This window comes from Microtus oregoni, unplaced genomic scaffold (assembly GCF_018167655.1).
Source record: "Microtus oregoni isolate MIOR12 unplaced genomic scaffold, Mior012 000000F_ref0000247, whole genome shotgun sequence".
Lineage (NCBI taxonomy): Eukaryota > Metazoa > Chordata > Mammalia > Rodentia > Cricetidae > Microtus > Microtus oregoni.
Window position 1 is genome coordinate 83,570,723 of NW_024543059.1, and position 13,977 is coordinate 83,584,699.

The following is a 13,977-nucleotide window of genomic DNA, read 5'->3' on the forward strand; positions in this document are numbered from 1 at the left end:
TATAAACTACCATGTCAGAAACAATTTCCTTGAGGTAGATATTTTTACATTGAATGTGTGTAATGCCATCTATGATTTTTTTAGTTATAAACAACCTTAGGGTATTGCTGATCATTGATAAAGGCAAGAACACTCCCTGAATACTGAAGACTCAGTCTATGATAATATGATTAGTTACACTAATAATGCTGCTTAGGCACTGTCTTCTAATTACAATATTATAAATATTAATGTCACAGCCTTTCTGTTTGATTGCCACTCATGGAGTCATTCATCATGATATTTTCCTGGAACCCACTTTGTAGATTTTCTTTTTTTCCCTCTTTCTCATTACTGAACTTGCAATCATACATATTATTCTTCAAGAATTTTTTTATTTTTGGCTATCTGTTAGGCTAAGGGCATTGATATTTCTCAGGAACACTGCCCAGCTACGTGTTGTATCCCCCAGTCTTGCTGAGCCTCTCACCATCATCCGAGGCGGCACACCCATGGTTTTTGTTTTCCATTCTTTTTCATGTGACCTGTTTCAAGTTAAAACTCATGTGAATTATTAAATGCTTTCTTAAAGAATCTTTTCATACCACCCTTCTCTCTCTCTTTAAAGTTAATTATTGATGTAGTGACAAGCTGAAAAGACTAAGAATTATAATTTTTTTCTCCCTCATTCAGGACTCAAGAAATATCTTCTGACAATGGTTGTCTATTTAGAATAATACAAAGGAAACACAAAGGCAAAACGCTGAAGGTTGTTTTAGAAGAGAGTTGCTCAAATCACTGTATTATACAAGATGTAAATGTAGTGTATATTTCTCAGAAAATAGAGAGAAAGTTAGGCTGCAACCTTTGGAGCCCAGGTTTAACCACACGGCAAAGGCAGTTACAAAAGACACTGATTAGATTTTAATTTTAAAAATGGCATCATATTATTCAGGACTCCAGTGATTTGATTGTCTTGGAGATAGAAAACTAATGTTATAATCGCCAGAGCTTGTTAAAAAAAATAAAGAAATCCCATGTTCCTCACTGGAAAGAATGCTAGTCATCGGGATAGTCAGCAAGAACTCATAGGCATTTCATATTGCAGACTTCTATCTTTTTCTTTCATATGACCTTGTGTTTTATCAGAAGGTAACTCAGAGATCTTTTGTATACCCGCAATCAAGCTTGCTTCAGAGCAATTGTACTGTAAAAGCAAATCAACATCAAACAGGCACTGTCTTTGGTACCTTTGGGGAGGTATGGCAAAGCAAATAACCTGAAAGAGAAAATGAACCCAAGCAGAGTTCTCCATTATAAATACAAGAGAAAGCAGCACATACCTGTCCTGTGAGCTCAGCAATACGTGGAACTGGTTTCCCTTTCTGATGACTCAGAGTGGCTGGACTCTGTCCATCCCAATCCGCTAATTCTTCAATGCTCTTCAGATAAAGCAGGGCTTTGAGGCCAGTGCAGTAATCTTCAATCACTGTGAAGTCCTGATTCTGAATAGCACTACATACCTATAGGAAGGAGGAATAGCAGACGAACATTAGACCAAGAGTCCTCTCTTCAGACAGACATAACCTTCAGTTATTTGACATGTGTTCATATGTCTTATCTGTTGTCAGCATTGCAGAACAATAGCTGGATGTGAACAGGAGTGAGAAGCACGTGGGGAGAGGCCCTGAAGATGCAGAGGAACCTCTAGAAATATTGAATCCTTTCTTCAAAGTTGTGTGCCAACATTTTTACAGGTGTGCATATGCATTGCAAAACATAGGAAATTATATATGATAAATTTGTGCCCGTGACTGAACACCAGATATATCTCCATACAGATATTAAACATCAGCCTAGGGTTGAATTTTGGTATGACATAGACACCAGGTTTCTTGCTTTGCCTCTCTTTTGACTATACTGCCAATGAACTGTTCTCAAGACTTAAAGTGGTAAAAATGGCCTTTCTGGTGTTGGTGTCATACTTTTTGACATTTACACAGATTTTTCTTGGCAAGCCCATGCTTGAGAAACATATAGCTGAATTAAAGAACGAAAACAAAAATTGAATACAAAAATAATCTCCTAATGCTTTATGTTCATGTTGGACATAATTCACAGCTATCCTGGGCTTCATGTGGGCTCACTAGTGCTTTTTTAGTACGATGTTTTTGCTGCTTTTGAGGTCTTTTCCTGTCTATATCCAGGTAGCAGTCAACCATTCTTCAATTTCTTAATTGTTTGTTACCTTTTCAGGGAGGTTCCGGGATCCCAGAGTAGGTAAGGCATCACTTTACATACAGTTATCTTTGATTTATAATTAATGTATGATTATATGCTTGACAGCTCAGTCTTAGCTTCATAGAGGCTTAACAAAGGAAAATTGTTTTTATTTGGGTCACTATATTATTTTCAGCAACTACCACATAATTTGACCTTACTATGTACTCAGTGAATTGAATTAGCGGTTATTAGGAAAACTTTTAAGTGATCACATGTCATAAAATACAAATAAGTCACCCTAGAGTTACAGAAGAAATAGAAATCAACAACCTTCCTAACCTATATCAAATGCATCCAGTAAAGCAAGCATCCAACTGAAACTAAGAAAACCCATTTCACTTCTAGTCTATGTTTCCTGGTGCTGACGAATATGTATGGACCATTGGTTCTAGTGCACTGTACCACATCTGCACATATTCATGTTGTACATATAAAACGGGATAATTCCCCACTCTGCAGTGCACTCTAAATCAACTCTAGATGATTTTCTGTACCTACAATAGTGTAAATACTGTGTGAACTCTTCTGGGGTTTTTTAATTGGGAGAAAAACAGTCTATCCATGCCCAGGACATCTGTGAAGTATGCCCCCAGGTGAAGTGTTTGCTAGTTTTATCCTTTATCAATAAAAAAAAATCAGGAGTCAGATATTGTGGTAAGAACCTAAATGATCAGAGACGTGGAGAAGCTACCAGTGAACTCCTTTCTCTTCTGTTCCTCCATCCCTAAAGGCCAAGATCCTCTTTCAGGCCTGCCTTACTACTTCCTATCTCTTATTTCTCCTCAGTTCTCCAAAAACTCTACAGCTAATTTTGGTCAGCTAGTGGCTAGCTCTACTCTCTGACTCAAGCAAACTTTATTGTCTAAATGTGATCAAAATATCACACAACACAATTGTAATTATTTCCATGTATTTGCAGTCTCTGATCAGTTTAAATAGTTGGTAGAGAAGCTATGGCATGAAGGGTGAGCTATGGCTATCAAGGTACTGGCAATGGTAGAAGGGCATTAGGTCAAATATGAATTAAACTTCACCCATACGGGTGAATGAATAAGGTTCTATTTCAAGGTTTTCTAATGTCTTCTATGACACTGACTAAATAAACTTTATTTTAATATCTATGCCTGGTAGTACTACTTGGTAATTAGAAATATTAGTAAGTTGGTTTGGAGAAATTATTAAAATATAAGGCTATCCAGAATGGGGGATTAAGAAGGGAGAAGAAGTAAAAGAAAGAAAGGGGGAGCTGGACTAGAGGAGGAAAAAGGAAAAGAGAGGGGAGGGGAGGAACGGGTAAGGCAGGACAGGGCAGGGCAGGGCAGGACAGAACAGGACAGGAAAGAGAATCTACTTAGCTAAGAGTGCAGTGTCCATGATGCCTGTGTAAAAGGCAGCCAAGCATGGACTCTTCTGGACAAGTTGAAGCTTAAAAGGAAGGCTAAGGAAGTAGGTCATGTAGGGCAGTAAGCAGGAAAGATGTGAGGGGCTTAAGTCAAGTGTTGCAGAAAGCTTGCTGGAAACCCAAAGCTGAGAAGTGATCCCTAGATTTAGCAATCCAAACAACACTAGAGGTGCTTGCATTCGTAGGGAAGAGGCTCTGTCCAGGCCAGAGAGTACTTTGTTTGAGAGGTTAAAGAATGGACGAGAAATGAAAACTTATGGTATAAGGACATCCTGAACTTGTAGGAATTTTAACTTCTGTTAGGGCAAAAAGAGAGACCTAGGGGATATTCTTTTCATTGCTCTGTACTTTAATTTTTAAGTTATGGTTTATGAGGATGTAGGCACTTTATTTTCATAATAGGACAGAATGACTTCTATGCACTGAACTTAGTTAAGATGCCCTGAATGACAGTGAGATAAGACAAAACCAGTGAAATATTTAACACGAAAGAAGTTAAAAATAGGCCTGGTTCTCTGGTCAACAGCTTTTAATTATATCATTTAGTCCTCAAAATAACTCTAACAAGAAGACTTATATTTTAACCATATTTTTATAGATAAGGAAATGGGATCTTAGAAAGGTCAAATTAGGAACTGAAGGTCCATGTGCTATGGACGCTTACTCATTGCCACACAGGACTGATGGCTCTGGAGGACTCTTGAACACATATGGTTCAAATCTGCACAGGGCTCACATGGTCGAAGGTGAGGTAAACATAAACAGAGACAAAGGAAAAGTCATTTTAAAGTAATAATAATCATCATCATTCCTAAACAGTTTCAACAAACATGTTTAGTAACATTTGATCTTCAAAACCAGTATGGCTACATTAAAAATAAAATTCATGATGATGGCTAAAAATAATCAAATTTTCATTCGTCTTCTATATTGTATGGGAAGAGTGAAAATAATGATAAATCAAACCCACAAAAAGAAGAAATAAAAGGTCCTAATTTCCAGTATTGAAATGTGATTTATTTCTATTAGGTAGGGAAAAATATAAGACTCTACTTCTTAGGCATAGTATTAATAAACTTTCTCAACACTGATAACATTTTTGTTTTTAGAAAAATTTTGAGCACCTCATAATTTCCTCCACAGGTTTTCTTGTGATTATTTTAGCTGTAGAAAGCAACTAATACTTTCTAACACCTTCTTTGATCACGCTAAGATTATAAATTTATAATATATGCTTTTACTATGTGTGTCCTAGCACACACACACACATAAGAAATGTGATATTTTGCAATAACAAAATAAACCTCAACATATAAAAAAAATTGGAATAACCCCATGTATCTTATTGTATCACAATGGTTTAAAAGTAGAATTCATCCATTTGCATGCAAAATTCGAGAAGTCATTGTTTTTTACCATAGCGTAGTACTCTAATGTGTATATATTCCACACTTTCTTCATCCATTCTTCCATTGAAGGACATCTAGGTTGTTTCCAGGTTCTGGCTATTACAAATAATGCTGCTATGAACATAGTTGAACAAATGCCCTTGTTATATGATCGGGCATCTCTTAGATATATTCCCAAGAGTGGCATTGCTGGGTCCAGGGGTAGGTTGATCCCGAATTTCCTGAGAAACCGAAACACTGACTTCCACAGTGGTTGCACAAGTTTGCATTCCCACCAGCAATGGATGAGGGAACCCCTTCCTCCACAACTTCTCCAGCAAAGGCTATCATTGGTGTTTTTGATTTTAGCCATTCTGACAGGTGTAAGATGATATCTGAACGTTGTTTTGATTTGCATTTCCCTGATCGCTAAGGAGGTTGAGCATGACCTTAAGTGTCTTTTGGCCATTTGAACTTCTTCTGTTGAGAATTCTCTGTTCAGATCAGTGCCCCATTTTTTAATTGGGTTAATTAGCATTTTAAAGTCTAGTTTCTTGAGTTCTTTATATATTTTGGAGATCAGACCTTTGTCTGTTGCAGGGTTGGTGAAGATCTTCTCCCAGTCAGTAGGTTGCCTTTTTGTCTTAGTGACAGTGTCCTTTGCTTTACAGAAGCTTCTCAGTTTCAGTAGGTCCCATTTATTCAATGTTGCCCTTAATGTCTGTGATGCTGGGGTTATACCTAGGAAGTGATCGCCTGTGCCCATATGTTGTAGGGTACTTCCCACTTTCTCTTCTATCAGGTTCAGTGTGTTCAGATTGATATTGAGGTCTTTGATCCATTTGGAATTGAGTGAGGTAACCCAAACCCAAAAAGATGAACATGGGATGTACTCACTCATAATTGGGTTCTAGCCCCAAATAAAGGTCAGTGAGTCTACAATATGATATCCTAAAGAAGCTAAATAAGAAGGTGAACCCAAAGAAAAACATATAGCTATCCTCCTGGTTATGGGAAGTAGAAAAGATTGCCGGGCAAAAAATTGGGATCTTGGGGGTGGAGTGGGAGGGGGGAAAGGGGAGATGGGGAGAGAAAGTGAGAAGGGGAGGATGGGGGGAACTTGGGGAAACGGGATGATTGGGATAAAGGAAGGTTGGATAGGGGAGCAGGGAAGCACATATCTTAATTAAGAGAGCTATCTTAGGGTTGGCAAGAGACTTGGACCTAGAGGGGCTCCCAGGTGCCCAGGGCGATGTCCCCAGTTAGTTCCTGGGGCAGCTGAGGATAGGGAACCTGAAATGACCCTATCCTATAGCCATACTGATGAATGACTTGCATATCACCATAGAACCTTCATCTGGTGACGGATGGAGACGGAGACAGAGACCCACACTGGAGCACCGGACTGAGCTCCCAAGGTCCCAATGAGGAGCAGAAGGAGGGAGAACATGCGCAAGGAGGTCAAGACCACAAGGGGTGCGCCCACCCACGGAGACGGTGGGGCTGATCTATTGGGAACTCACCAAGGCCAGCTGGACTGTGACTGAAAAAGCGTGGGATAAAACCGGACTCTCTGAATATGGCGGACAATGAGGGCTGCTGAGAAGCCAGGGACAATGGCACTGGGTCTTGATCCAACTTCATGTTCTGGCTTTGTGGGAGCCTAGCCACTTTGGATGTTCACCTTCCTAGACCAGGGTGGAGGGGGGAGAACTTTGGACTTTCCACAGGGCAGGGAACCCTGTCTGCTCTTTAGACTGGAGAGGGAGGGGGATAGGATTGGGGGGAGGGGGAGAGGAGTGGGGGGAGGGGGAGGGAAATGGGAGGCTGGGAGGAGGCAGAAATGTTTTTTTCTTCAATAAAAAAATAATAAAAAAAATAAAAAATAGTAGAATTCAGCAGCAAAACTAATTCCAGAAAGCTCACAAACACATGGAAATTAAACAATGTTCACCTGAATCATCAATGGGTTGAGGAAAAAATAAAGGGATAAATTAAGACTTCCTAAAATTCAATGAAAATGACCACACAACATACCGAAACTTATAGGGCACAATGAAAGCAGTGTTAAGAGGAAAGTTCATAGCACTAAATGCCTACATAAAGAAGCTGGAAAAATCCCACACTAGTGAATTAACAGAACATTTGAAAACTTTGGAACAAAAAGAAGCAAACTCAGGCAAGAGAACTAGAAGGCAGGAAGTAATCAAATTGAGAACTGAAATCAACAAAAAAGAAACAAAGAAACCAATACAAAGAATCAAAGAGACAAAGACTTGGTTCTTTGAGAAAATCAACAAATCTTTATTCAAGCTGACCAAAAGGTAGAGAGGGAATATCCAAATTAACAAAATCAGAAATGAAAAGAAGGACATAACAGAAATGGAGGAAATCCAGAGAATCATAAGGTCATATTTCAAAAACCTGTACTCCACAAAATTGGAAAGCTTAAAGGAAATGGACAACTTTTTGGGTAAATATCACTTACCAAAATTAACTCAAGACCAAATAAACAAATTAAACAGACCTACAACTGCTAAAGAACTAGAAATAGCCATCAAATTCTCCCAACCAAAAAAAAGTGTTACCAGAAAAAGCAATCTACATATTCAGTGCAATGCCCAGCAAAATTCTTCACAGACCTTGAGAAAACAGTACTCAACTTCATATGGAATAGCAAAAAAAAAAAAAAAACCATGATAGCAAAAACAATCCTGTACAATAAAAGAACTTCTGGAGGCATCAAAATCTCTGACTTCAAACTCTAATACAGAGCTACAGTACTGAAAACCGCCTGGTATTGATATAAAAACAGATAGGAAGACCAATGGAAATTAATCGAAGACCCAGATATTAATCGACACACTTATGAACACCTGATTTTCGACAAAGAAGCAAAAAAATGTAAAATGGAAGAAAAGCATCTTCAACAAATGATGCTGCTATAACTGGATATTAGCATGTAGAAGAATTAAAATAGAACCATATTTATCACCATTCACAAAACTCAAGTCTTAATGGATCAAAGACCTTAACATAAAGCCAGCCACACTGAACCTCATAGAAGAGAAAGTGGGAAGTACACTTGAATGCATTGGCACAGGAGACCACTTCTTAAATATAACTCCAGTAGTACAGACACTGAGAGAAACAATAAATGGGACCTCCTGAAACTGAAAAGCTTCTGTAAAGCAAAGGACATGATCAATAAGGCAAAATGGAAGCCTACACAATGGGAAAAGATCTTTACCAACCAGACATCAGACAGAATGCTGATCTCCAAAGTATATAATGAACTCAAGAAATTGGCCAAATGAATAAATAATCTGATAAATAATGGGGTACAGTCCTAAACAGAGAACTCTTAACAGAGAAATCTAAAATGGTTAAAAGTCACTTAAGGAAAAGTTCAACATCCTTAGCCATCAGAAAAATGCAAATTAAAACAACTGATATTCCATCTTACACCTGTAAGAATGGCCAAGGTTAAAAATACTAATGATAACTTATGTTGGAGAGGTTGTGGGGTAAAGGGAACATTCTTGTATTTGTAGTGGGAGTGCAAGCTGGTAAAGCCCCTTTGGATATTAGTATAGTGATTTCTGAGAAAATTAGGAAACAACCTTCCTCAAGACCCAGCAATACCACTTTTGGGTATATACCCAAAGGATGCTCAATTGTACCACAAGAACATGTGCTCAACTATGTTCATAGCAGCTGGTGTAGGAGGTTCTGCTGTCTTTGTGTTGCTTTCATTGGTTAATAAAGAAACTGCTTTGGGCCTGTTGATAGGGCAGAACTTAGGGAGGTGGAGAAAATTAAATGGAATGCTGAGAGGAAGAAGGCAGAGTCAGAGAGATGTGATGGATCTGCTGCCTGAGATAAACATGATAAGATTTTGCTGGTAGTCCACAACCTCGTGGTGATATACAGATTAATAGAAATGGGTTAAACGAATATGTAAGAGTTAGCCAATAAGAAGTTAGAGCTAATGGACCAAGCAGTGATTTAATTAATAGAGTTTCTCTGTGGTTGTTTCGGGGCTAAGCTAGCCAGGCTGTCAGCATGAACAAGTGGGTCCTCACCCTCAACAAGCAGCATTGTTTGTCATAGCCCGAACCTGGAAACAACCTCAACGCTCCTCGACCGAATAATGGATAAGGGAAATATGATACGTTCACACAATGGAATACTACACAGCAGAAAAAAATGACATCCTAAAATTTGCAGGCAAATTGATGAATCTAGGAAACATCTTATTGAGTTAGGTAAACCAGACCCAGAAAGACAAATATCATATGTGCTCACTCATCAGTTACCTTTAGATATAAAGCAAAGAAATCCAGCATACAATTCAAAATCCCAGAGAACCTAGACAACAATGAAGATCCTAAGAGAGATGTACATGGTTCTAATCTATATAGAATGTAGAAAAATATAAGATCTTCTGAGTAAATTGGGAGCACAAGGATTATGGGAGAGGATAGAAGGGGAGCAGAGAGGAAAATAGGGAAGCAGAGAAGAATGTATAGCTCAATAAAATCAATTTAAAAAGAAAGTAAAAAAATATTCTTTGATAAATGGAATCTAGAACTATTTTAACAGGAATTAACAGAAAAATATAACCTTAGTCATTCTAGATTCTTTTCCAGAGGGAAAAATATAAAAGCTATTACTTTTCATAATCCAGAAGTATAACATTTGTATAGGGCAAACTCAGTCAAGATTGAATTATCAAAGCACAGTCTTGGTATCTTTGAAGTATTAAAGAACATTGTGAAGCCGTGTGCTTTATATGCCACAATGTTAATGTTCTGCACAATTGGGAGCTACTCCAAGTATGAGAACTGAAATTTGAAGAGAAAAAAGAATTATACTCTAGCAAGTGGTGGGTGTCAGAGGCAGCAGTGGAGTCTGTAGGCAGGTGGAAGGGACCACTTGCACGTACACACATACATAAAGCAATGTCCACACTATGTATCTTAGTTCTTAATTGATCTATTTCAGTTTTACTGTCCAATAAGATTGAATGTACAATTTTTCTTGATGTATTTTCTGATACTAGGAATTTTGCATATTGATATACTCTTTAAAACTTTTAGGTTTGGGTTGTAGCTCTGTGGTAAGCATTTGCTCGGCATGAACAAAATTCTGGTGTATTAAAATAAAACTTAATACACATGAGCCCATCTGGAGAGCTCATTAAAATAAAGATTATGTAGGTTCTTAGTGGGATACTGGAATTAGGTCATTAGTGGCAAGTTTCGAGGCTGTTGGACCACACATAGACTAGTTTGGAGTACTGGTGAAGGTCAATATCATCTACACCTAAAATACTGTCTGCAAAACTGATTTCTTCCCAACATTATTTTCTTATTTTTCCTCTATTAGCCTTATTAAAATCTTCACAGCCCTTAAAAGAAATGTTATTTATAACAATCTGTGACTGAAGAGACAAGAATAGTTTTCTGATTACATAATACTACAAGAAAATAAAAGCTAGGATTTACAATTAGGAACTGAGCTTCATCTGTAGAATGTGACCCCAGAAACTGGAAGTGCTCAGAAAGGTGCCTGTCATGTCAAATTCACATTCCACGGAGGGCAAATGATGGAAACACCAATGGACAGCTGCTAGGTCTAAATGGGTGTATTTTATATGGCATCTTTTAATTGTTTGTTTAGCAGCTTTGATTGATGACTGATCATATGTTTGTTTAGTATAATTGGTAGCTTCTTAGTGGCTAAGGCTGGTGTATCCTTCTTCACAGCAGGGTGTTAGGTACGATTATGATAATGAGCACTGTCCCATCAATTACTTTTATAAGTGTGAGTATACCTATATTGAACTGTTTTAAATGGGGATTTTAAGATCCTCAATGGGACCAAAACCACGTGGGTATGTGGTAGGCTGGTACTGGTTGCCTGGGTAATGTGGTTTGCGGTATGTCATAAAGTGTTCTCTGCATCAACAGCTCCCCTCTGGGGATGTGATATGCCACCCTTGATTTTTAATCTGAGTGGAGACACACTTTATCAATGACCTATCTTTGGGAAAGCAATGTACAAATACCTGGGAAGTGACAGAGAGTTTAAGAGCCTATTCCTATCCCATAATTCCTTATTTATGTGAAATTAAATTAATGGTAAATTATGCTTTGATGGAGATTTATGTCTTAAAAAGCTCCTTTCCATGTTCCATTTCTTTCAGGAGTCATAATAAACCTCATTTAGGCAGAGGAAGAGACAGTAGTCTTTCCTTTAACAGGAAAAGAGGCCAGATATGAAGTATCACTTTTTAGAGTCAGATCTAGTTCCATGACATACTAAGTTAAATGGTGAAGAATATACACAAAGAAGGCAGGCATAGGGCACATATCTGTAATTCTAACACTTGTGAGGAGGAGACAACAGAATCAATGGTTCAAGGCCAGTCTCTGAAAAACAGGGACTTCCAAGGCTATCCTGGGTTACATAAGACCCTGTTTCAAGTCAAAAACCAACACAATCAAACCAAAGAGCACTATACAAAAAAAAAAATAGATTACTTAAGTTCAAATGAATTCTTAGATGTATATTTGTTAGCTTTTTTCATATCAAACTAGAGATGAAACATTCTGCAAATTGAAAACCATAGGCAAGATGGTAAAGTATTTAAAACAATAGCTACTGCTTAGCAAATAAGTCATAGGTTAGATAGGATGCAATTTTTAAGTTAAAAAATGTTTGGTTCAATGTCATAGAAGAAGGTTGTGACCCTTGATTTTACTTTCATTAGGTTAAAAAATGTTTTGGTATCAGTCAGTCAATTTACGTGTGGGATACAATTTTCACTGGGGGTTGTATCATTCCTGCCTGAGACACCCTACCCCTTTCCAGTCTGAACCAAGTAGATGAATTCCTGCCGTGAACATTTACTTGATCTTATTGGTGTGCATGGAAACTGAAGGTCAGATTAACAGATGGAACTGGACTGCGTTGGTGCGAGCTCAGTAGTGTAGAGTTTAAAGTACCTAGCAATGGTCAAATGAAAAAACATTGCTTATTCAAAACCCCCAGTTTCCTTTTAAGAATCCAAGACAATTTATTAAGATCTGTTAAGTCTAATTCCAGAGTATAATCCCAACCAAGTAAGTAATCAGTCAAAAAACACCCTGTGAAAGCAGATAACCCTGATCCGCTCAGGTTTGGTGTAAGAGAGTAGCACACCTTTTCAAATGAAAGTTTAAAATGTACTAAAGTTCTAAAATGAATATTGTGACCTATGAGATATAACCCAGATAAATGTATGGCCATAATTATCCTTTTTGTTATTTTATTGCATAGACAGACAAACTACTACCCAGATCTTAGAAATCAATGCTTTCAGGTTTGATACATATTTGCAACTTAAATCTCTAGTACTCTCAATGTTCCTATTAGTGTAGAAGTAAAATTAATATTAGAGTGTAAAGATATTCAAATAAGAATGCAAGTGAAACAATGAGCTTTATGTTCACATCTACAAACTCTTACGTAGCTGCCAAGAATTCCAAAAATTTTCATGAAGATTGTTTACCCATGAAAGAAACATGGATTGAAACATATCAAACAAGTGTATTTTCAAAAGATTAAGAGATTTCATTATGTGCATTTCTTGTCTTGATATGTAACATGTGCATTCAAGTGTTGAAGAGGTGAGAAGATGGTATCTGAGCCCTGGAACTATCGTTACAAGAATTTATGAACTTCTTGATGTGGATGTGGGAACTTAATTCACTTCTGCTAAATTAGTATATTAACCACTGAGAAGTCTTTCCAGGCCCCATCTTTAAAGAATTCTTGGGGAAAATGATCTATTTTTACTAATCTATTTTGATAAAAGATTAAACTGTTTAAATAGTGTCAAACACTTGAAATACTTTACTGAGTGTTTAGTTTCCAATGCATGGTGTTAATAAGTCAGAAATACTTAGGTTATGATTTATTTTCCAAAAATGTGCTCAAAATAACATCAAAGAAAATTATTTTTTTTGTTTTACTTTTGCACATCTATCTTCCAAATTTTCTAGATTCAGAGTGCAGAAAAGTTAAAGGCTCTGCCCTGCTCATTCAACTCATCAGAAGCAGAGCTGGCTCCTACCCTGCCCAAAGCAGCTTCTATTGTGGCACTACCTCAGATGTCTACATATCAGAGAGTGATGTGATGTGATTGGATGAGAATGACCTGCAGGGGACGATTTATTTGAATACTCAATTCCTAGTTTGTAGAACTGAGTGGGAAGGATTCGGTGGTGTGGCCTTTTTGGATGAAGTGTATCCCTAGAGGCAAGGGCGAGGTCTGAGCTTTCAAGGGCTAAAGGCCACTTTAAGTTAGCGTTTCTGTCTCCTGGTTGTGTCTAAAGATGGGAGAGCTCAGTTATTGCTCCAGCACCATGCCCACTTGCGGGCTGCCATTCTCTGTGCCAAGGCAGTCACAGACTCTTAACCTTCTGAAACTGCAAGCACCAAATAAACTCTTTCTTCTATAGGTTGCTGTGGTCATAGTGTTTTATTGCAGCAAACGAAAAGTAACTAAAGTAATTGGGACATGTGATAACCTGTTAATAAGTAATGAAACCCACCTAAACACTGAATATCAAATCAAATTCACAAGATGAGTAAGAGCCAGAACCAACAACAGGACTCAGAAGTCCTGACTTCTGCAAATATTCTTGTGGGTCCTTATTTAGAAAAACTTTTGTCTTTAATGTGACAGAGGTTTTACATATGCAGAACAGCTCTTATTAATACTTTTCATCAGAAATATCTCATTGCAAAATAATTCCAAGTGTGTTGATCAGCAATGGCATAAACCCACAGATATTTTTCTCTTAATAGTCACCATATGCGTATGACCCATTTGAATAATTAATACCAAAACACAGAACAGACCTTTGTTGTGTT

The 13,977-nt window shown here is 37.6% G+C and overlaps 1 protein-coding gene across 1 annotated transcript in view; it reads right to left on the reverse strand.

Moving 5' to 3' along the window:
- Dpyd (dihydropyrimidine dehydrogenase) overlaps window positions 1-13,977 on the reverse strand; it is a 755,789-nt gene that overhangs the window by 106,044 nt on the left and 635,768 nt on the right. Inside the window, exon 20 of the mRNA XM_041647856.1 lies at window positions 1,323-1,502. Coding sequence (XP_041503790.1) covers window positions 1,323-1,502 — 180 coding nt within the window. The remainder of the gene's footprint in view (window positions 1-1,322; window positions 1,503-13,977) is intronic.